Here is a 22,929-nt window from a genome sequence, read left to right as displayed (position 1 = left end):
CCAAGCACTGCTACCTCACCTCTGGTATGTAGACTGCTGATGGGAGGAGAAGGGGCGCTGCAATAGTTCAGCTACTTAGCACTTCCTTAGAGGTCCCATTTAAAGTGATCACATAACACATTGTCAAGCAGTGGGACTCTGTTAGTGTAATGAAAGCTGCTTTAAGCTCCAGGCCAAGTCTGCCACTGAAGATAAGTGCTCCGGTAGGTCTGCTCGGTTTCCATAACTGGATTGGCCTTTTATTCCACCAGGCATTTCCAGGTGGGTTGCAGCCCTTGAAGGCCGGGTTGGCAAACCCAGGGCCGCTCCTGGTACCTGTGCCATTTTCCCAGATCTTGGCGGTTAATGGCAGCAGGCAAAGGAGGCTTCAAGAGAGAGAAAGGGAGGTAGGGGAAAGGTAGAAAGCAAAGGGGGGAGAGAAACCAAAGGAGAGAAAAAAAGGGATGGATGAAAGATTGTGTTAGAAGATGAAGGGAGCCGAGCTGATGTGAGCATTTTTGCCAAGGCTGCGTTTGGTTCCCCATTCTGGTCCTGTCGCTTTCCCTGCAGCAAGATCAAGAAATCAGGTGTGAAGATAGCCAGATGATCTGACCGCTCTTCCAACTAAGATTTTTAATTGTGCTGGAGAGGCTTGGCGCTCTATGTGATAAATGGCTGAATCTAATATTAAAGAAAAAACATATGAACTTGATGCCATCATGCTTTGCTTGCCCCGCTACTACTTTCTGCTCTGGTTACATTGCTTCTACACTACACCCATGGTCTAGTTTTGAATCAATGCATCACTTGATAGGTGTGGGTTCAGGCAAAAAAGGAAGATAACGCAATCAAAAAACCCTTAGGTCTACGAAAAATACTGTTACCAGGGAGGACCTAGCTTGGGTGGAGTAACCCTTTAAAAGGATGAATTCCCTCACCCACCATAGGTGGCATGCTTCATCATTGGAAATCTCCTCATACCATGATACCTGGTCACGGTACAGGCTACAATCCCCTTACTGAGAGGGAGGAGCTCAGGGATGTTTTGTTGTAAAGGAACGGTATGCTAAATACCACAATGATGAGGTAACACTGGTGAGGGCAGGAGAGCAAGTGAAGGTGACAATTAAAACTTGCTACAGGGTACGCGGTTTCCCTTTATTCATGCGTCCATGGGTCAGGATTAAAAACAGGGTAGGAGTAGGAAACAAATATACCTGCAGTTAGTGTCAGTATAAGGTCGACATGTTTCAGCCTATACACTCTCAAACAGAGGAGTAACAGCTTTCTTCAGGACCTACTCATAAGTGCTGCTGCTCCATGTGTTCAATCAAAACAATGGTGTAAAAAAACAATGATACGTGTGTAGAAGGTAAACTCCTTTTCGTGGTAGACTTAGTGACTGGGAAGTCAACCCTTGTCGGTCTTTAAACCTGATCTGACCCCTTTTGTTTTTGTGATAGAAACAAGGAAGATAAACATTTATTTTTCACATTTTTGTCCACTTCCTTTGGCCGGGTTTTCGAGTTTTGCTTGGCTAACAATTTTAAAAGTAATCAACAGTAATGTTATTGCATGATGATTATTTGCAGGGAGTTTTTTGCCTTCCCATGGAAGTCTCAGAGCACTGGTGTTGCAGGGGGTGTGATAATGGGAAGTGGGAAGGTGACAGTCTGAAGAAACAATAGACCAGGAATGCCCAGTGCCAGTTTCAGTAGGAGCATCAAACTACTCCATGTCTCCCGGATTGCCACACTTTAGTCTCAGGCAAGTATTTTAGAAAGCATTGCAATCTAGCTCTTAGTACAATTAGTTTTCCTTGAATGTGTTAGGCTAAGTGGAATACGAATCATGCTGTTTCAGGTGACCTCGAGCCCTATAGTAGACTGAAGATTCACCAATAGGAGGGAAGTTAAGGCAAATAATGCAATGAGTGCAAGCCTGGGTTTATTTCCCAACATCCTTATTTTGGATTATATTTGGTCTATTTTTTTTTTTTTAAATCCAAAGAACGAATAGAGTTGGTACTCAGTGAATTTCATTACTAATTATTGATGGCCTTTTAGCTTCAATTCCACACTTCTAACTCATTGAGGAAGAAACTCACTGCAGAATGGAGACGCCAAAGCTCCCACATATTGAAACTGATTGTAATAAAGATACCAGGCAGCAGCTTTGTTTTGTGATAGGCCAACACCCTCATGTGAGTGCCACCTTGGGAGTTCCAGTACCAAAGCTGTATCGTGGCGCTCCGCTAAGGTGAGGACCAGCAGTCCTCTGCACCAGCCAGTGGAACGTCTGCTGCACTTGGGCATAGGAGGACTGTTCCTGGTATGACAAGCAAGTTGGCGACAGAGGGTTGCACCTGCAGTCCTTGGCACCTGCCCCCTCCCTGAATCCAAAGTGTTCTGCTACCTGTTTAGTCTATCATCCAATCAGCTTTCACCAACTGGTGCCAATTTTTTAGATAACTGAAAGCCCTTTGGTGGGTAATATGATGTTTACTTCGAGTTTAATATTTTGGGCATTTACAATGTGAAGTATTTGATGTAGTAGGTAAGATAATAGTTATTTTCAGCACAAGTCAGTCACCTTTTATAGTTTAGTTTTGTGCTTCTTTTTTGAACTTGTATTTTTCTAGGCATTTCGATGCAAGCGTCTGAGTCATCTGTTCCTTATTTGGGCTACAATCTGGTGCTTATTAATGATGATATAATACGTATTTTTGGGGCAACCTATTAGATATTTTGGAGAAAATGTACCTAATTTTGATGACATTCTGAAGCATTCTGTAGGGATTGGGGGGGGCTGTCTGATTCTTATACCGGAGACAATGTGGATGCTTATTTTAGATGCCATGCGTTACTAAATTGGCAACTAAACGTAATCTCACTTTAAAGCCAAACTGATTTTTTGGTGAGGTCAATGTTATATTAAAATTGCAGCTATTCCAAATTACTTAGATTGAGTGCTCTCATGCCTCTTATGCAAACTACAATGATTGTTTCAAAGGCAGAATAATACCCATTATGCAGAAAAGTCAACGCTGTTTTCTGGTATTCGGAATAATCTGATGGTCACTTTTTAGACGACGCAAACATTTTTTGTGGGACAGTTCACACTCGACTTGGATCAAATTCATGAGGATTTCGTAGAACGTTCACGGTGGTACAGTATGTACCACCGTCAGTACTGTGATGATTCGCTAGATTTAGAAATAATGAAGTGCAATTTCTTATTGATAACTGGGCCAATACAATTCGTCTGTGGTTCAGACGCCACACTATTCGAAGGCAATCTCAGAGCTCAGATGAGGTATTTCAAAAACTATTTTGGAGGTATTTCATTATCTTTGGTTGAGTAATTTGCTAGAAAAAAATCATTGGTTTTCTTTTGTCAAAACGATTTCATCGTGATAAAGAAATCCTTCATTTACAATTACATTTAAAATGTTCTCGTTTCCCAAAAATGTTTTAGGTATTATTTTGTGTTTTTTGGAAATACTCAAGGGAAGTGCGCCAATCCTGCTTTATAATCACTACGAAATGTGAGCCCCTTTAAAAAATGGTTCGACCTAAAGTGTACTCTTTTAGGGAATTTTTATACACAGCGGCTCAAAGTTCCACTTTCTTACTTATTGAACTAATCGGGGACAGAAGAACTGAAATAAAGATGGAAAGGATGAAAGAGAAGGAACGAAACAGACAGAAAGGAGGAGGGATGTACAAACGTGTAGAAAGAAGGAAGAATGAAAGAAGGACCACAAGGAGAAAGAATGTAGATGGAAAAAGAAAAAAGGACGGAGAAAAGAAAGAAGGAACGTATGAATAAAGAATGAAAGAAGAAATAAGAAACAATAAAGACATGAAAAAGAAAGAAAGCCACAAGGAAGGCAGGTGGTTAGGATGGAACGAAGCTGGTTGGGAAGGAAGGAAGGATGACAAAAAGAAGGAAAGATTAAGAGAAGTAAAATAAAAAATAAGGGAATTAGAAAGTAGAGAAGGATGGAAGAAGGGGTGAAGGAAGGACAAGAGCTAAGAAGAAAGAAATAAAGAATGAAAGAAGAATGGGATTGTAAGGTAACATTAAAAGGAAAGAAAACCGAAAAATATAAAGAAGAGATTGAAAGATGAGTGGACAGATGGAAAGGAAAGATGGAAAGTAGGATAGATGGAATGAAAGTCGAAAGAAAACATTAAAAGGAACAATAACGTAAAGTAGGAAAGAGATAAAAAAGAAGGAACTAAGAATAAAGGAAAAGATAGAAAGAAAGAAGGAACGAATCCAAGGGGGAACAGTTCTTACCGGCCTTCAAAGAATGGGTCAGGATCGCTCACTTTCCTTGATCACAATGCCATATGTTTCAAAGTGTAGGGAAGGGGGTGCTACTTTAATTTTTCTGGCGCCTCCCTTGCCCCTCAGAATACGGTTTCTGACTGGAACATTATCTCTGGTGAACACCTGCTTAATATGATAATGGCATTAATGTCCAATCGGAATGGGGAATAACCTGGAATTCTTATTTAGCACATCCAAGATCTAATTATTACTCATTCCAGCTTGGAATTTTATTCGGAGATTTGGGATGCTTTGAGCATCTGGAGTCCTTGGGGTAAACTATCTGGGCACGATGGGTCTAGTAAATCGGGTCCATTGGATATTACGAGTAAGTCATAGTGGTGTACATTTGAACAAAAAACGAGTGATCCGCAGACAGTTTTTGGGTTGCCAGCTTTTTTTTTAACATCAGACCAGGTGGGATGGTGGTGGTAAGCTGTGCCTACGTTCAAGCAGTCCCAGTTCTTTGAAGGCGTGCAATTTCCCTTGGGATTTGTTTCAACCACTGTTTGCATTTTTTCTTGACTGAGGTATGCCTTTTTGTAATGCATTAACGCTCTGAGGATGATCTTATGTACTCAAGTCACTATAGACCCAAACGTCAGTACTATTCAGTATCACTTTGGGCAATCTGAGATGCAAACCAAAGATTTAACCAAGGACGTTATTGACACTAAACAATTTTAAGCTGAACCTCACATATATGTTGCAAATATCTCTATTTTGTGGTTTTGGGAATATACGTATGCATACTTTTGTGGCTCCCTTATTTTTCGCTTCTCCTTTTTTATGTACTGAAAAAACGAAATTCTTTTATAAGAGACTGTGTACGCCATTAATCATTTGAATGCTTATGTGCATATGATTTTTCCCATTAATACATTTCGTATAGGCTTTGATGTTTTTTTACACCTCCGCTTTGATCGATTTATTAATTGAATGATTTGTTGAATGTTTATATTTAAAATATTTCTTCCGGATCCCTTGTGTATTATTTTATATCCACCCAGTCTCCCAAGGGACTATATGGTTGCTCTATTGTGCTATGAAAAAGCCTGGAATTTCTACACCGCGCATCTTCTAGCAATGAGTTTGTAATACCAATGAATGAGAGATAACTTTGTAAATCTGCACATTTGCCTGGTACTACAACATATTCTAGTCTTGAAAGCAGTGGGGTAGAGTGTGCTACATGTAAGGTGGAGAGGACAAAAAGAGAAATATATCAAAAAACGATAATTCCGAGACACCTACAGATAATAAGAAAAGTTACTATTCCAAGGGTGAGGATTTTGGAGAACATTTTCCCATTTGAAATGTTCCCAAAACGTAGACTGTTTTTCTTCTTTTTGGATAATTTTTTAGGTAGAGCCTCCCACTGTAGTGGTCCTTGTATGGATATACTTCTTGTCCAACTTCGTATTTATTAAATTAAGAGGATTATCCATAGGCTTGTGTTAGAGTACCTCAAGATCTACATCAATTAGCATTACTTTGCCAAGTTCAAAAGATATTGTGGGCCTGAGGACCTGACATTTTGAAGTAGAATGTGCAGTGGTTAGAGCTGGGCTCTGCTGTCCATAAGGAAGCCATGTAGGAGGTTAAGAGATCATTGAAGGCAATCGTTTAGCCTAAGGTTTAGTTTTAGTGTATCCACCTTATCTGTTATTAAGTTAAAATGGCCCTCTATGGTAACTTGATGTACACGGAAGGTCCACCAAGCAGACTAGCTGGTACACTGAAGACCTGAGAACCACTTGACATTGTAAACACCTGGAAAGAATATGGCACAGCAGCAGCAAGGACACTACCGAAAAGACTACCTTCAACTGAGCCCTCAAACTCTACCACAGATATTTGAGAGAATCGAAGAAAAAAGCATTCTTCAACACCGTCAAAGGATTCTCTAACTTCTTTAGCTGCAACAAAAACCATTACCCCCTCATCAGAACTCTGTGACAACCTTGCAAACTTCTTCCATGACCAGATCGCCAACATCTACAGAAACTTTAAACCGCAGCACAAGGCCGCCAACTTCTTCAAGCAGCACAGCAACTCAGCTACCCACATAGACATCCGACGAACCAAATGGAGCCAGCTTGCCCCACAGGACACCGCCTCCATCATGAACTCTGTCCACTCAGGGGTCCCAGCCGACCCATGCCCTCACCATATCTTCAGCCTCTGCAAAACCAGAATCAGCCAGGTACTCACCACCTTGTTCAGCACTTCAATTGCCAAGGCCACCTTCCCCGAGGACTGAAAGATGCAGAAGTCAATGCCCTACCACAGAAAGCATTGGCAGACCGCAGCAAACTGAACAACTACAGACTTTCTCCCTGCTCCATTTCCTGGAGAAAGTATTAGAAAAAGCCATCAACCAACAATTCTCTTCATATCTGGAATGGAACTTCCTAGTCAACTTCTCCCAATCTGGATTTCGCAGCAACCACAGCACTGAGACAGCCTTCATTGCGGTTACCGATGACATCTGAGCCCTACTCATCCGAGGAGAGACTGCAGCTCTGGTCCTCCTAGACCTCTTGGCAACCTTCAATAAGGTCTCCCACCACACACTCATCACAAGGCTGCACAACATAGGGATCCAACAAGTGGCTCTCATATGGATCGCCTCTATCCGCACTAGAAGAACGCAAAAAGTTTGCCTTCCCCCCCTTATTTTATTTATTTATTTGTCGAATTTGTAATGTGCATAGCTGCCCCAGCGACAGGGCGTCCCAGCGCAAGCCACAGACTCCAAGACAAGAACCAGAAAGCAGATGGATTATACAGGGAAGAGGCAGGTCTTTATGGCTTTCCGTTATGCAAGATGATTCTGAATAACTCTGATGGAAACAGGAAGCGAGTTCCAGAGTTGCGCGGCCAGGCTGCGAAAGGAGCACCCCCCGCTCTGGCTTTCAGGACACGCGGGATGCAGACCAGCGCTGAGTCGGCAGATCACAAAGGACGCCATGGCACGTAGAACTCTAACAGACCAGGCAACCCCAAGGGTGCTTGAAGCGACAAGATCTTATGTGCCAAACAGAGCGCCTTAAATTGAATGCGCTTCTCCAGAGGCAACCAGTGGAGTTTACCAAGTACGTGAGAAACAGAGAATGATTTAGAAAGGGCCACCAGGATGCGAGCAGCTGCATTCTGTGCTCTCTGAAGATGCTTAACACTAGCCTTGTTCGCGCCCAAGTAGAGGCAGTTACCATAATCCAGTCTAGACAGGATTGTAGCCTGAATAATTGTTTGGCGTACTTTTGGAGAAAAAAAACCCAGCAGCGGCTTCAGGCCTCGCAGCAGCCCAAAACAGGCCCCAGCCATTACCTTAGATTGGGGGTCAAACGTCAGGCCATTATCAAACCAAATACCTAGGTTTTTCACTGTCTCCTTAGTCAGGGGGGCAGGTTTCAGGCCATCCGGCCAACATTGCTCGGACCACAACCCCCGATCCTTCCCAAACAATAGGATCTCGGACTTACTGGCGTTCAACAGTTTAACACCATCCAGTCCGCAACAGCTGAGAGATCCTCTTTAAACTTGGTCAAATTGGTGCACCTTTTTTTGGAAAACGCGATCACCAGCTGGGTGTCATCAGCGTTCGACACCAGTGATAAACCCCTTCCCTTCGCCAACACGGCCAAAGGCAGGACGTAATTGTTGAACAGTAGGGGGCTTAACACTCAATCAATCAATCAATCAATCAGGAGTTTGTTAAAGCGCAACTACTCACCCGTATGGGTCTCAAGGCGCTAGGGGTGGGGGGGGGGTGCAGGTTCCATTCCATCAAGGAGAGGGTCTGTCGAAGAGCCAGGTTTTGAGGTTTCTTGCGAAGATGGGGAGCGATGTTGTCTGTCTGAGGAGGAGCGGAAGGGCGTTCCATGCTTTGGCCGCGAAGAAGGAGAAGGAGCGGCCTCCCGATCTGGTCTTTCTGGTGCGGGGGACCACGGCGTAGGAGAGCTGGGCTGATCGTAGGGTCCTTTGGGGTGTGTGGAATTTGAGCCGGCTGTTCAGGTATGCTGGTCCGGTGCCGTGGAGGGCCTTGTGTGCGTGGGTGAGCATCTTAAAGGTGATTCTCGCCTCGACGGGGAGCCAGTGGAGTGTGCGCAGGTGCTGGGAGATGTGGCAGTGTTTTGGCAGGTTGAGGACCAGTCTTGCGGCGGCGTTCGGGATGTTCTGTAGCTTGCGGATGAGGTTTTTGTTTATTCCGGCGTAGAGTGCGTTGCCGAGTCTGCTGGTGACCAGGGCGTGAGTGACTGTCTTTCGGTATTCGAGGGGGATCCATTTGAAGGTCTTACGAAGGAGGCAGAGGGTGTGGAAGCAGGAAGATGAGACAGAGTTGATCTGGCGGTCCATTTTGAGCTCGGAGTCCAGGATGATTCCCAGGTTGCGTGCATGGTCTGTGGGGGTTGGCGGGTTTCCGAGGGCGGTGGGCCACAAGGTGTCGCTCCAGGCGTCGGGGTTTGGGCCCATGATGAGTACTTCTGTTTTGTTGGTGTTTAGTTGTAGGCAGCTGTTTTTCATCCATTTGGCGACTGCTTCCATGCCTTCTCGAAAGTTGCGTCTGGCGGTGTTGGGCTCGTTGGATAGGGAGAGGATGAGCTGGGTGTCGTCTGCGTATGACACGATGTTGAGTCCGTAGGTTCTGACGATGGGGGCAAGTGGAGCCATGTAGACGTTGAAGAGCGTCGGGCTGAGGGAGGAGCCCTGGGGGACTCCGCAGGTGGTAGGTGTGGGGTCTGAGAGGAAAGGGGGGAGTCTGACCCGTTGCGTCCTGCTGGAGAGGAAGGAGCAGATCCAGTCGAGGGCCTTGTCCTGGATTCCTGCGTCCTAGAGTCTGTGTATTAGGGTGCGGTGGGAGACTGTGTCGAACGCCGCTGATAGGTCTAGGAGGATGAGGGCTACTGTTTCTCCTTTGTCCAGTAGGGTGCGGATGTCGTCTGTTGCGGCGAGGAGTACGGTTTCCGTACTGTGGTTTTCTCTGAAGCCGGATTGGGAGGAGTCGAGGATGTTGTGTTCTTCAATGAATGTGGCGAGTTGGCTGTTGATGGCTTTCTCGATGACTTTCGCTGGGAAAGGGAGATGGGTCTGTAGTTTTTTAGGTCGGTGGGGTCCGCTGAGGGTTTCTTTAGGAGGGGGTTGACCTCGGCGTGTTTCCAGTCGTCGGGGAACGAGGCGGTCGCCAGGGAGCAGTTGATGGTGTGGTGGAGCATGGGTGCGATGGTGTCGGCTGCTCTGTTGAAGATGTGGTGGGGACAGGGGTCCCTGGGGGCCCCTGAGTGGATTGACTTCATTGTCTTCAGTGTGTCTTTGGTGGTGAGGGCTGTCCATTCATCAATCGCTGGTTTCCGGGTGTCGGGGCGGTTGATGAGGGTTAAGTGTGTTGGTTGTCTTCGTCGAAGTTGTCGTAGATGCTCTTGATTTTCTGGTGGAAAAAGGTGCTGAGTTTGTCGCAGAGGTCCTGTGAGGGAGGGATGTCGGTAGACTCGCTGGTGGGTTGAGCGAACTCCTTGATGATGCTGAAGAGTTCCTTGCTGTTGTGTGCGTGGGTGGAGATTCTGTCTTCAATCGCTTTTTTCCTCGTTTCTCTGATGAGTTGATGGTGGGCGTTGGTGGCAGCTCTGAAGTTGTTGTGGGCTTCTGTGGATTTGGTGTTTCTCCAGGACTTTTCGAGGCGGCGGCATGTGCGCCTGGACTCTCGAAGTTCGGTGGTAAACCATCTGGCTTTCTTGGCACGGGTATTGTTATTTTTCTTGAGGGGGGCTATGGTGTTGGTGCTGTCCGAGATCATTCTATGCAGGGTTCGGGCTGCGGTGTTGGGGTCGTCGTTTTCTGCGATGGTTGGGGTGGAGTTGTTGAGTGAGGAGGTGAGCTGGTCGTCGGTGATTTTGGTCCAGTTTCTATGTGGAAGCAGGTGCTGGTGTCTGTGGATGGTGGGTGTTCTGAAGGTGAAGTGGACGCAACGATGGTCGGTCCATGGGAGTTCGGTGGTGTGGCTTAAGGTGATGGAGTTTCCTGTAGTGAAGAGGGGGTCGAGGGTGTGTCCTGCTGAGTGTGTGGGCTCGGTCACGATCTGGCAGAGTCCACTGTTGTGGAGGTTGTCCAGTAGGCATGTGGTGTTGGGGTCCAGTTGATTGTCGAGGTGGAAGTTGAGGTCTCCCAGCAGGGTGTAGTTGGTGGATGCGATGGCCTGCGGGGAGATAATGTCCGTGATGGAGTTGGCGAAGGGTCCGGCGGGTCCAGGGGGTCGGTAGATGAGGGTTCCTCGGAGGGCGGCGGTGGGGCTGGCCATTATCTTGAAGTGAAGGTGTTCCATCAGTTCTGTGGACTCAGGGAGTGTGCTCAGGCGGAGGCTGGATTTGTGGACGATGGCGATTCCTCCTCCTGGGTGGGTGGGGCGGTCCTTCCTGGAGATCTTGTATCCTTGGGGGATGGCGATGGCGATGTCCGGTCCCGAGGTGGCGTTGGTCCAGGTTTCGGTGAAGAATGCTACGTCCGGGGTGGTGCTGTCGAGGAGGTCCCAGATTTCTGTGGCGTGTTTTTGGAGGGATCGGTCGTTGAGAAGGATGCATTGCAGGGTCTTCGGTTCGGTTGTGTTCTTGTGGGCGGGTTGTGCTGGATCCGTGTTCTTGGCGGTGCTGCAGGTGTGCCGGCAGCGGTGACAGCTGAAGGGTCCATGGTTGTCGGCTGGTGATGCTAGCTTGCAGTTGTTGTTGCAGCCTGGGTTGAGTGCGTGGAGTGCTGCTGGGTTGTAGCGTTGGCGGGGCGGAGTTCCAGGGTTCCTGGTGCTGGTCGCGGACGGGTCGCGGACGGGCGCAGACGTGCTTGCCTTTGACGCGCCTTCGGCGGCCGCCATTAAGTAGGGGTTGGGGAGGACTGGACAGCTGGGAGGCGGGAGCGGGGAGAGGAGCTGGATTGGGCCGGTCGCACTGGGGGGGGGAGGGGCCGCGGTGTTGAGGCGCAGGGAAACCTGCGGGTGGAGAAGGGCCTCAATCACTAACACTCAAGAGTGCAGGGGCACCTCACTTAATGGTGGAGCTGCGAGGGTGGGAGAGCAATTTCACTGACAATGAGTCAGTGGTCTTGCTCGCCTGTCCCCGCATTGGCCGCCATTAAGTAGGGGTCGGGGAGGGCTGGACAGCTGGGAGGCGGTAGCGGGGAGAGTAGCTGGATTGGGCCGGTCGTGCTGGGGGGGTAGGGGCCGCGGGGGCAGCAGCGGCGGGGAAAGGTAAAGGGAGGAAAGTAGGGATAAAGAAAAAAGGGAAAATAAGCAGAAATAAGGCACAAAAGAGCAGAGATGCAGAAAAGGGCAGAAAGGTGAAAGATGGAAAGGGTAGAAAAACGAGTGAAAAGAGTGAAGGAGCATAGGGAGAGAAAGGGAAAATGGGCAGAAGTAAGGCACAAAAGAGCAGAGGTGCAGAAAGGTGAAAGATAGAAAAGGTAGAAAAACGAGTGAAGGAGCAGAGGGAGAGAAAGGGAAAATGGGCAGAAAGAAGGCACAAAAGAGAAGAGATGCAGAAAGGTGAAAGATAGAAAGGGTAGAAAAACGAGTGAAGGAGCAGAGTGAGAGAAAGGAGACAGAGGTCCACCGGACCACCAGGGATGAGGCGCAGGGAAACCTGCGGGTGGAGGAGGGCCTCGATCACTAACACTCAAGAGTGCAGGGGCAGGGGCACCTCACTTAATGGTGGAGCTGCGAGGGTGGGAGAGCAATTTCACTGACAATGAGTCAGTGGTCTTGCTCGCCTGTCCCCACAGTGGTCGCCATTAAGTAGGGGTCGGGGGGGGGCTGGACAGCTGGGAGGCGGGAGCGGGGAGAGGAGCTGGATTGGGCCGGTCGCGCTGGGAGGGAGGGGCCGCGGGGGCAGCAGCGGCAGGGAAAGGTAAAGGGACGAAAGAAGGGATAGAGAAAAAAGGGAAAATAAGCAGAAATAAGGCACAAAAGAGCAGAGATGCAGAAAAGGGCAGAAAGGTGAAAGATGGAAAGGGTAGAAAAACGAGTGAAAACGAGTATAGGAGCAGAGGGAGAGAAAGGGAAAATGGGCAGAAATAAGGCACAAAAGAGCAGAGGTGCAGACAGGTGAAAGATAGAAAGGGTAGAAAAACGAGTGAAGGAGCAGAGGGAGAGAAAGGGAAAATGGGCAGAAATAAGGCACAAAAGAGCAGAGATGCAGAAAGGTGCAGAAAGGTGAAAGATAGAAAGGGTAGAAAAACGACTGAAGGAGCAGAGTGAGAGAAAGGAGACAGAGGTCCACTGGACCACCAGGGATGAGGCGCAGGGAAACCTGCGGGTGGAGGAGAGCCTCAATCACTAACACTCAAGAGTGCAGGGGCAGGGGCACCTCACTTACTGGTGGAGCTGCGAGGGTGGGAGAGCAATTTCACTGACAATGAGTCAGTGGTCTTGCTCGCCTGTCCCCACAGTGGCCGCCATTAAGTAGGGGTCGGGGAGGGCTGGACAGCTGGGAGGCGGGAGTGGGGAGAGGAGCTGGATTGGGCCGGTCGCGCTTGGGGGGGAGGGGCCGCGGGGGCAGCAGCGGCGGGGAAAAGTAAAGGGAGGAAAGAAGGGATAAAGAAAAAAGGGAAAATAAGCAGAAATAAGGCACAAAAGAGCAGAGATGCAGAAAAGGGCAGAAAGGTGAAAGGTGGAAAGGGTAGAAAAACGAGTGAAAAGAGTGAAGGAGCAGAGGGAGAGAAAGGGAAAATGGGCAGAAATAAGGCACAAAAGAGCAGAGGTGCAGAAAGGTGAAAGATAGAAAGGGTAGAAAAACGAGTGAAGGAGCAGAGGGAGAGAAAGGGAAAATGGGCAGAAATAAGGCACAAAAGAGCAGAGATGCAGAAAGGTGCAGAAACGTGAAAGATAGAAAGGGTAGAAAAACCAATGAAGGAGCAGAGTGAGAGAAAGGAGACAGAGTTCCACTGGATCACCAGGGATGAGGCACAGGGAAACCTGCGGGTGGAGGAGGGCCTCGATCACTAACACTCAAGAGTGCAGGGGCAGGGGCCCCTCACTTAATGGTGGAGCTGCGAGGGTGGGAGAGCAATTTCACTGACAATGAGTGGTCACTGAACCCTGCGGCACCCCCTGATGCAAGGCAAACTCTTGGGAGTGGAAAGGAGGCACAAGAACTTGAAAAGACCTCCCCCCAGAAAAGACCAGAGCCAATTCAGAGCCGCATCCCTAATGCCTATTTCCTGCAGGCGACTTAAAAGTATCGCATGGGAGACGGTATCAAAAGCGGCACTTAGGTCCAGGAGGACCAAGGCCGCTGAATCTCTGTCATCCAAATTCGCCCGTATAGCCTCCGTAACTGCCAGCAACGCAGACTCAGTGCTGTGGCGAGCTTGGAAACCATGCTGAGATGGGTCAAGGATGGCATTCTGCTCGGTAAACTTGGAAAGAATGGAATTTACGTGCGATTCAGCCACTTTCGCCAAAAACGGCAATTGGGAAATAGGGCGATAATTGGCTGACTCTGCAGGGTCCAGGGAAGGTTCGTTGAGAAGCGGAGTGACCTTAGCATGTTTCCAAGCCCTCGGTACGGAAGCTGATGCCAAAGAAAGATTGACTAAGTGAATATTCAGCAGGGAGAGGAAAGTGTGGAACTGGCGGAAGTGAGCAGGTGTCAACGGATCGTCAGGCGAACCCGATTTGATCTTCAGACAGAGGGCCTCAAACTCCATCTGTGACAGCAGAGGAAAGGAAGACAGGGTATTTTCCCCAATAGAACACGTGGCCCCCAAACCCCCCATCTCAGGGGGCAAGGTCATGGTAGGTAACCCTAGGTAAATCTTTTCGACCTTGTTCACAAAGTACCGAGCCAACTCATTGCACTGCTGATCAGAGGAGATCGATGAGGTCCCCGTAGTGCCACTGCTCTTCATGCCCTTAAGCACGGAGAAGATCGTCTTGGGTTGGTACTGGCCAGGATGTTATTGGCCACAAACCCCGCTCGAGCTCGCTGAATAAGCTTATGATACTGTTTAATGGTGGCTCGATATTCACTTTTTGCCTCCTCCGAACCCAAGGAAATCATATGTAGAGTACCACAAGGATCCTCGCTCAGCCCCACCCTCTTCAACACTTATATGATACCTCTGGCTTGCATTGCCAAAACCCACAGACTCAAAATCATATCCTACGCCGATGACACACAGCTCATCCTCTCCGAAGACACTACCAGAACCAAGATCAGCTTCCACAACTGCATGACTGATGTCGCCAACTGGATGAAGGACAACTGCCTGAAGCTCCACATGGACAAGACAGAGGTACAGATTTTTGGAAACAAAAGCTCCCTATGGGCCGCATCTTAGTGACCCTCAGAACTCTGAACTAATCCTAACCCCACTGACCATACTAGGAACTTAGGCATCATTTTGGACAACAAGCTAAGCGTGATGACTCAGGTCAACTCCATGTCCTCCTCCTGCTTCTTTATCCTCTGCATATTCAAATGGCTACCCCAAAGCTCAACACACACCATCACCCAGGCACTCATATGCAGCAAACTGGACTATGGCAACGCTCTCTACATAGGGATCACAGGTCACCTCCTCCAATAGCTACAGACCATACAGAATGCTGCAGCCAGACTTGTCCTGGATCTCCCCAGGTGAACCCACATCACCCCATACATCAGGGAACTCAACTGGCTCCCTGTACAGAACAGATGCCAGTTCAAGCTCCTGACTCATGCATAGACGACCCAACACAACTGTGGACCCGCCTACTTGAACCACCCCCTGAACTTCTACGATACGAAGTAGCAGATGTGGAAGTTGCTCCTTCTCCTACATAGCAGAGAAGACATGGAATGAGCTACCCTTTCATCAATGGACCTCCCCATCTTTTCCAGAGTTTTGAAAGTCCCTGAAGATCTGGCTATTCAGCTAATTAACTTGACTCTGCCAGCGCCTGGATACCCTCACTGATGACAGGAAGCACTCTACAAATCTACTAATTGATTAATTGTTTTGCTGTAGTGAAGCCTAGAGACAACTGGATATTTTCATGACCTCTGGTACTTAAGAATTCAAGAACACTTTGTGGTTGAATTGAACGACAAGGAATCAGAGTAGCAGAGGATTGCAGGCATTTCAGTGGATCCTGTGTCTACGTTTTCAGTTTTCACCAAGATCATATACTTTATATATTAGGGTGTGGCCCTGTAAAATCGAAGTATTGAACTTGTATGCACACAGGAGTATAAGGAATCTCTCCAGAAGAATCAAGCCACCACCTGTGTCATATATGAGGGTTTAGACATTCAGATAGCTAGGTAAGTTGGGGAAATTTGAAGTGCCCATCGATTATCACCAGGAGCCCCTATAGAGCATTCAATGCGGATGTGATGAATGCCTGTTGTTTAAGACATTCATCCCACCTACCTGCACAAAAATTTAAATTGAGAATATGTTTATTCTTCTATGTATAACATTATTTTTTGAAAGCAGAGTTACCAGTAATAATAATATATTTTATAAAGCACATAGCTACCTCACATGAGGTGTCCGAGCGCTAAAAGCAGGACTCTGCACACTACGCAACACTCTAAACTCTCACATCTCCTGCGTGAAAAACCAGCTTTAAGCCTCCTGCTAAAATGATTGCACCTGATGAAGCGACAGGGGCAAGCAGTTCCATAACGTTGGCCCAGGTAACTAAAAGACTACCTTCAGAGTGAACTTTCTTTACCCTAGGAACCATCCCCAGCATCTCCCCTGTCCCACTCAGTACCAATCCCTAGATGTTTAACCTGAATGATCAGCTTTGCACTCCCTCCCAGCTGTGCAAGCCAGGGAAAGTGAAGATTCCTCTTGGGGAAGAGTGTGCCCTATCCCTAACCGTGTACTTTAAACTGTTGTCCATTTTCTAATTACATTGAATCTTCATTGTCAAAGTAAGAACATGTTATGATGAACTACCTAGGTGGACTACGACAGACATTACCATCATAGAAGGGTGATGCGCACCGTTCTTTCTCCATTCTTTAGAGGATACTTACCTGTTGTGGCAAAGATATTATAGGTGATATAGTTTGTTCCAGGCGTTTGTCCTTGAACGTTGTTTGTCACCATTAAAGGTGACAGTTTGCCGAGGCTGATCGAACTAAAATGGAGCAGCGAAAAAACCAACAGACGGTGATCTGTGAATCCAATTCATTTGCTACCATCTAGATTCTAGGTAAATTACCAAGGGAGTACCAGATACCTTCCTCTTCGGGCCTGGACTTGCTAGGTAAATCAGACAGTTCTTGTCATGAAACACTGGGACAGCTGAACATCAGAACATAAGGACAAAACGGGAACAGTGATTTTCAGGAATTCTATGAGCTTGCCACAATTCTTTTTCAGGCTCTGACTGGAACCCTAACCTATATGGTCACTTCTGCAAATCCATTTTAGAATGCCAAGAAAAGTCAATCGTGCTACAAAATTGAGAACCACTGAATACTTTCCAGACAAGAGCCGGGCCCAATGTATAAGACCGAGTCTACACAAGACCCTGAGCCATCCCAGCATCTCTTCTTCATTTCACCGCTGCCCTGCTCGCTAATGTTGCAACATGACTTGAAATTCCAAGGCATAATTCAGAGAAAAAGGCTTACACCCCTCTTTTTTACCTGTTTGTCGTGATGTGGGAACTGTACCTGAAAAATAACCAGAAAAAGACATACTTTAATGTGACTAAGGATTACATCAGCTGAACATATAATAGTTGCTGTGGCCCTAACAATAAATGTCAACATGTACCATTCACAACAATGACTTGGAGATTACAAAATCAAATTGGTTCAAACATAAGTATTTAGGTTTATTAAAATGTGTGCTTCAGCAACTGGGAATATCTTTAGTTTCACAATCTGGTTAGCTTTAGTTTGGATGATGTAGGAGGCCCAGAATGAAAACCCCAAAAAGAGTACATTAATCTTACAAATTGCCAAAAATTGCCAAAAATTTGAAAGGAAAATTCAACGGTCGTTCACAAAAAAACCCCCACACACTTTGAAGTCCGCCATGAAATGCTCTACGGATTTTTGTTTGCAGCTTTTATAACACCGTTTTATCCTTTTCAGGTGAAAACGTGCGGTGGCAAGCGAGACAGTGAGTGAGTTTTGCTGTTAAAGACTTATCTATAGAGTAATATAGCCCACCAATGTTATCAGCCTCCTCGGATCATTGCTGTCATCAATATGACTCAAGGTCTACAAAGGAGGCCAGCGATGGCAGCCAATCATGAACCGTGGATATAGCCAAAATGAACCAGATGGGCTTCCTCGGTTTGCTTGGCATTTGGAGAGTGAACGCCTGTTGGCCAGCAACACTACAGACTGGGCTTGGCTGTACAGTCAGAAAATTAGAACTTGCCATGTTTCGGAGTGGCTATGGCTACAGAAATGCTGCAGTAAACTCGGCAGAGATCTTCCTTGTACAAGCGATAAATGTGGCAGAACTATGGGGTAGATTTATGAAGGCCTTGCGCCGCCGGTGCGTCACTTTTTCCCATGTTAAAAATGACGCACCGGCGGCGCAAGGCCTTCATAAATCTGCCCCTATATCTTTTCAGGAAATATGTGACATGCCATGTCTTGCATTGTATAGGTTTGATATTATTCATGATTATGCATTCTGTGCAATACTTATCTAACAAGATGGAGGATAGTTGAGTTGTGTCGTTTGATGTTTTACTTAGATAAATTGATAAACTGGAAAGATCGTTCTGTGCTCAAGAAAATAAAAATAAAAAACAGCTGCATCCTTTCGAATGGATTTTACCATGGGCACATTGAGACATCTGCATGTTCCAGGGTAACGCACTACGATTGTTATTGTATGTCAGGTTCCTAACATTTCATTACAACGCATCCTGGCCTTTCTAGTAAGGCATAGTTGTAATGGACTCTATTTGCTGCAATGGAATACAATGCAGTTTAATGCAGTGATTGTTGTATCTTCAGGCTTCAACAAGGTGTGATCTGTTATGACAGTATAGTTGGGACTTACTGCATCCAATACACGAAAAAGACATTTAAAACAGATTCATTTGAGCCCATTAAATGAGAGACTATTCAGATAACATTGGATGTCGAATGTTGAAATACTTCAACAAAAAGGGTGTTGAAGTTTCACGAGTAAGGTGATGCATTGCTGAGGCTGATGCTTTCATGACCGTGTACCAGGCCGGGAGGAAGAAAGGTTTCCATACTTTATGGATAGGAATAGACAATACTTGTGGAGACATACTAGTTGAATCTTCTTTCTGTCGAAGGGTTCTTGTGACATCATAAACCAACAGGCCGAGGGCATTGTGGGTTATAAATGCTATCCGAACCACAATATGGCAAAATAGGACCATATTACACCTTACTTGGTATGTATTGTTTATATTGCATGATTAACTAATTGATTTGAATGCTCTTTGGAAAGATTTGGAGCATCTGAGTGTCATTCTCATTTTCATTTCTAGTACTCATTGTTTACCTGAGTCTGCACGTATGTCTCTCAATGCTTTGAGAAAGAGTGATATATATAACATGCTACTATTTAAAAAGCGTTTGTTGCAACAATGTGTATGATATAAGTGTATATGATTTTCTTTTTGTAGCACATTGATACTATCCAGTAGATTTATCACAACTGAAGATGGGAAAATAACGTTGAATTTGGGCTAGTGTATTTGTTAGTTTATGTTGACTGGGTTCTATATTTACAATGTTTATTTTCACACACTGGGAAGGATTTGTTGCCCAAAAAAAAAAATATATATATCTATAATTATCTATATAACGAGAAGAGATCTCTTCTCGTCACAAGAAGTTTGGGGAGAGCTGTGGAGCTTTGATATTTACGCGGGACACCACCGCGTTACAGCATCCGCCAAGGGAGTGACTCGCAGGATGGTGTTTGCTGGAGCAGGAATATATATCAATACCGACCTTAGCAACACTTCTAGCGCTAAGAAATGATCAGGACAATACCATGTGTTCCCAGAATGTGGCGCTGGAAGAAGATATCAACATCGCATTACCAGGGAAAAGCCCTTTCAAAGCACCGTCAACATTTGTTCCCATCATGCCCCGAGATGCTTTGGACATTTTTCATGAGAGGGTAAATGATGAATTGAAACATCTGTACAGAAATTCCTGCAGATCCAAAACTAAAGCTAGTGGAACAACAAGGGAGTATTTTCAATTAATGAAAAAACTGAAAGAAAAGAAAAATGTTGTCATCAACAATGCGGACAAAGGGGGCAACATTGTGCTGTGGGACAAATCAAAGTACTGAGCAGAGGCTTTTAGACAATTGGGAGACAGCATGTGCTATGAACGCAGCGATGGAATCTCGGTGCGTAGAATCAGCAATGACTATAAAATCTTGTTATCACACTGGCAACGAGAGGGGCTAATTACAAAAGAGGAATTTAAGTTTTTACACAACGAACATCCTATATTGCCCCTATTCTATCTCATCCCAAAAGTTCACAAAGGCCTAGACCCTCTTCAAGGCAGACCTATCATCTCTGCCATAATGTTGATCATTATCTGCAGGAATTTGTTACTAGTTTGCCTACCTATCTACAGGATTCAAGAGACTTTTTACTGAAACTCAATGCCATCGAATGGACACAGGATATGCTATTCATGACTCTGGACATCACTGCACTTTACACGTGTATAGAACATGAGGACGGTATACATGCAGTGCAGTACTATCTGAACCAAAGAAACATTGGCATGTACCAGCACAACAAAATGTTGATTGAAATGATTGGACGATGTCTGAACAATAATGTGTTTTTATTTGACACCAAAATCTACAGACAAAAACGTGGAGTGGCAATGGGGGCATGCTTCTCCCCCAGCTATGCATGTCTTCATGTAGGCTGGTGGGAGGAGCATGTCCTCAGAAGCCAACACAAGGCCCTATATGAAACCCATGTAGCGCATATGTGGCGCTGTTGGACTTGGCCTTTTCCCCCCAAAATTTTTCGCTTTTGACCCCCTTATCTGGATTGTCTCCCCCATGGGATTAAACCTGTATAGGCCATGAGTGGTGTGAGACCCCTTTTGAAAAATGTAATTACCTGAAGTAATGTGAGCACTTGTAAAATCCCCCATTTTAAAACTGCACTCCCATTTTGGAAATGTACCTGACTGAAATGTATTGCTTTTAAAATGGATGCCATGGCCATGGGTTTTGCCACTGGACTGACATAGGTTAGCAGTCTAGATAATATTACCCAGCTACCCCTAGCTTTTGGAGGGAAAGCCTGGCACCCAGGGTGCTCACCCCCTCCCCTAGAACCAGTTTAGGCTAGATGTGCCAACATTCTAGAAGGTCCTGGCACTGCCTGGGAGGAGGGTATAAATAGGGAGAAGTGTCACCAGAGAGTCAGTCAGCGCTGGGACAAGGAAGGAAGGGGACCTGTTGTGAGGTGCTACCGCCACATGGGCCTGTGAGCTGGGCCCTGCACCCCTATAAACCCCCCCGCTGCTGTCCCCATGGGCCCCTGACAAGGGAGGGCCCCTACCCAGGACACTGACGCTGTGGGACCTTGAACTACGCCAGCGCTGAGGGAAAGAGGTGCCCACATGAGGAGGAATGCTGTGGGCTTGAACCCCCCAGGAGGTGAGGAGTGTGCCCCTGGAGCTGGCTGTGGAACTGTTCGCCCCCTCCGTGAGGTGCGCCTGTCAGACGCTGTTTGGGGAGGTTGGTGCCCCCAGGAAGCTGTGGCCCCTTTGGAAGTGCTGCTGCTGCATTGCCTTAAGCGCTGGATTGGGAGGAGCTGCGTGTCCTTAGAAGCCCTGGACTGACTACCCAGCACTGTGGGAGGAGAAGCGCTGTATTAGTGTCTCTTAGCGCTATCTTGGGTGCCCCTGCGAAGCGCTGTGAAGTTATGAGGCGCTGTACATATGGTAGCTGACCCAAGAGTGGAGGAGTGAGGCAGTGGTGAGAGGAGGTGGACGCACTGAGAGCAGCTAGTTTGTCTCTGAGGCTGACAGTTTCTTCAGAGGGTTGTTCCCCCTTCAACCTTTGACCGATCCCTCTCAATCCAACAATTGCTGATAAGAACATTAAGCTACTTGAGGAAGAAGACCCTTCTATATTGGAGCCCCAGTGAATCCTCTCAGGACACCCTTAACTGAGGGTATCCCTGACTTCCCATACTCAGCGCTGCGCTTACCGGTGTTGTGGAGCAGCTGTGGTGAAGGCGGGTGTCTGTGGCACCATAGCGACCTGAAGCGCGAGGGCGCCGTGTGTGCTCATCCTTCCTGAGAGGCCGGAGTGGGAAGTGTCTGAGGAGAAGCAGCGGCGCTGTGTTAGCTGATTGCGGGACCCCGGGGGCACCAGCCGCGTCACTCGGAGCAGGAAGCGCTTCCGCGCATGTCCTCGGTGTGTCCGCTATTGAAAGCAGGAGGGGCCTAGGGTCGGGCAGGCCCAGGAGAGCAGCGTCGCCGCAAAGAGTAGCGTCCTTCCTGTGAGCGAGTGCAGAGGCGGGAGAAGAGCGAGCGCTTCCGCGCATGCCCGGCGGAGAAGTGCCATCCGAGGGAAAGTCATCGCGTCAGCCGAGGAGCGCCGCGTTGGAGAGCCAGTCGTCGATTCCCTCAGAAGAGGCAGAAGCGCCACAGCGGACGTCGCGGTAGGGAGCCCTGGGCCGGGAAAGCCTTCCCTGCCTTCCCCCTTCAGCCCGACTGCTGCCAAGCTCCATCGAGCGTGGAGAACACAACCGCTGGGACACTTTCAAACCCACAAGTAAGCCGGGTAGAGAGGGAGCGGGAGGCGGCAGCGTCAATTGCCTGAGAACCGGGACATCGGGGCTAAGCCCCAGGAGTTTAACTGTTTGATACCTGGAAAACTGAATTGGGAAAGTGGGTTAGTGACTCAAACAACCACAGCAAAACCATTAATATTTACCTCAGAGGAGAGAGGAGGAAGGTGTGAAGGGGACAGCAGGGTTCCTGCGACAAGACCCTAATAGCCTATTGGTAACTGAGGGAGTGGATCCTCCACTAGAGAGGTGTAGAGGGGAGCCGTGTTAATACTACTGTGTCCTCCTTTTAGTCACATACCGGGAGGGCTATGCTGCGAAGATCTGCATCCAGTAGAGGTCTGTGGAGTTGAGCAGTCACTCAAGAAAGTGTGGGGTAATGTACCTGCTAATGAGTCTTTAAAAACGTAATGTACTGTCAGGCTGCATTTTCCTTTCTGTAAATTTATTAGTGAAGTGTATTGTGACCTGAACAGCAACTGACCACAAATGTACCTTTGATTCTTATAATCTAACCGGAAAAAGTATTGAAGTGTGATTTGAGATTCATGAACAAGGTGTAAAGTAATTGCGTTTACCCTGATGAAATGTGTATGCCCCATGTTAAGGAGCCAGCTGCGCTGATCCATTACAGGTGTTCCTGTCTGGTGTTATATGATGTTTTTCCCTTACAGGGGTTGGGTTGGTGTTGTCACACATGAGGTGTACTTACGCTAATGTTGCAACTTACAATTTCAGCCAACCCCCTAAGGATGAGAGCCCGAGTTGGCCCCGCCAGATTGGTTCTAGGGCTACTGGTCATTTAACTAACCTTTTCCCTTACAGCATGGACT

The 22,929-nt window shown here is 47.1% G+C and overlaps 1 protein-coding gene across 1 annotated transcript in view; it reads right to left on the bottom strand.

Annotated features, from left to right (window-relative positions):
• MUC6 (mucin 6, oligomeric mucus/gel-forming) overlaps positions 1 to 22,929 on the bottom strand; it is a 169,026-nt gene that overhangs the window by 5,695 nt on the left and 140,402 nt on the right. The window contains exon 31 of the mRNA XM_078683451.1: positions 16,950 to 16,976. Coding sequence (XP_078539577.1) covers positions 16,950 to 16,976 — 27 coding nt within the window. The remainder of the gene's footprint in view (positions 1 to 16,949; positions 16,977 to 22,929) is intronic.

Source organism: Lissotriton helveticus, chromosome 3_1, assembly GCF_964261635.1.
Source record: "Lissotriton helveticus chromosome 3_1, aLisHel1.1, whole genome shotgun sequence".
NCBI lineage: Eukaryota > Metazoa > Chordata > Amphibia > Caudata > Salamandridae > Lissotriton > Lissotriton helveticus.
Note: the sequence above shows the minus strand (reverse complement) of the source record. Positions and strands in the feature narration are given on the sequence as shown.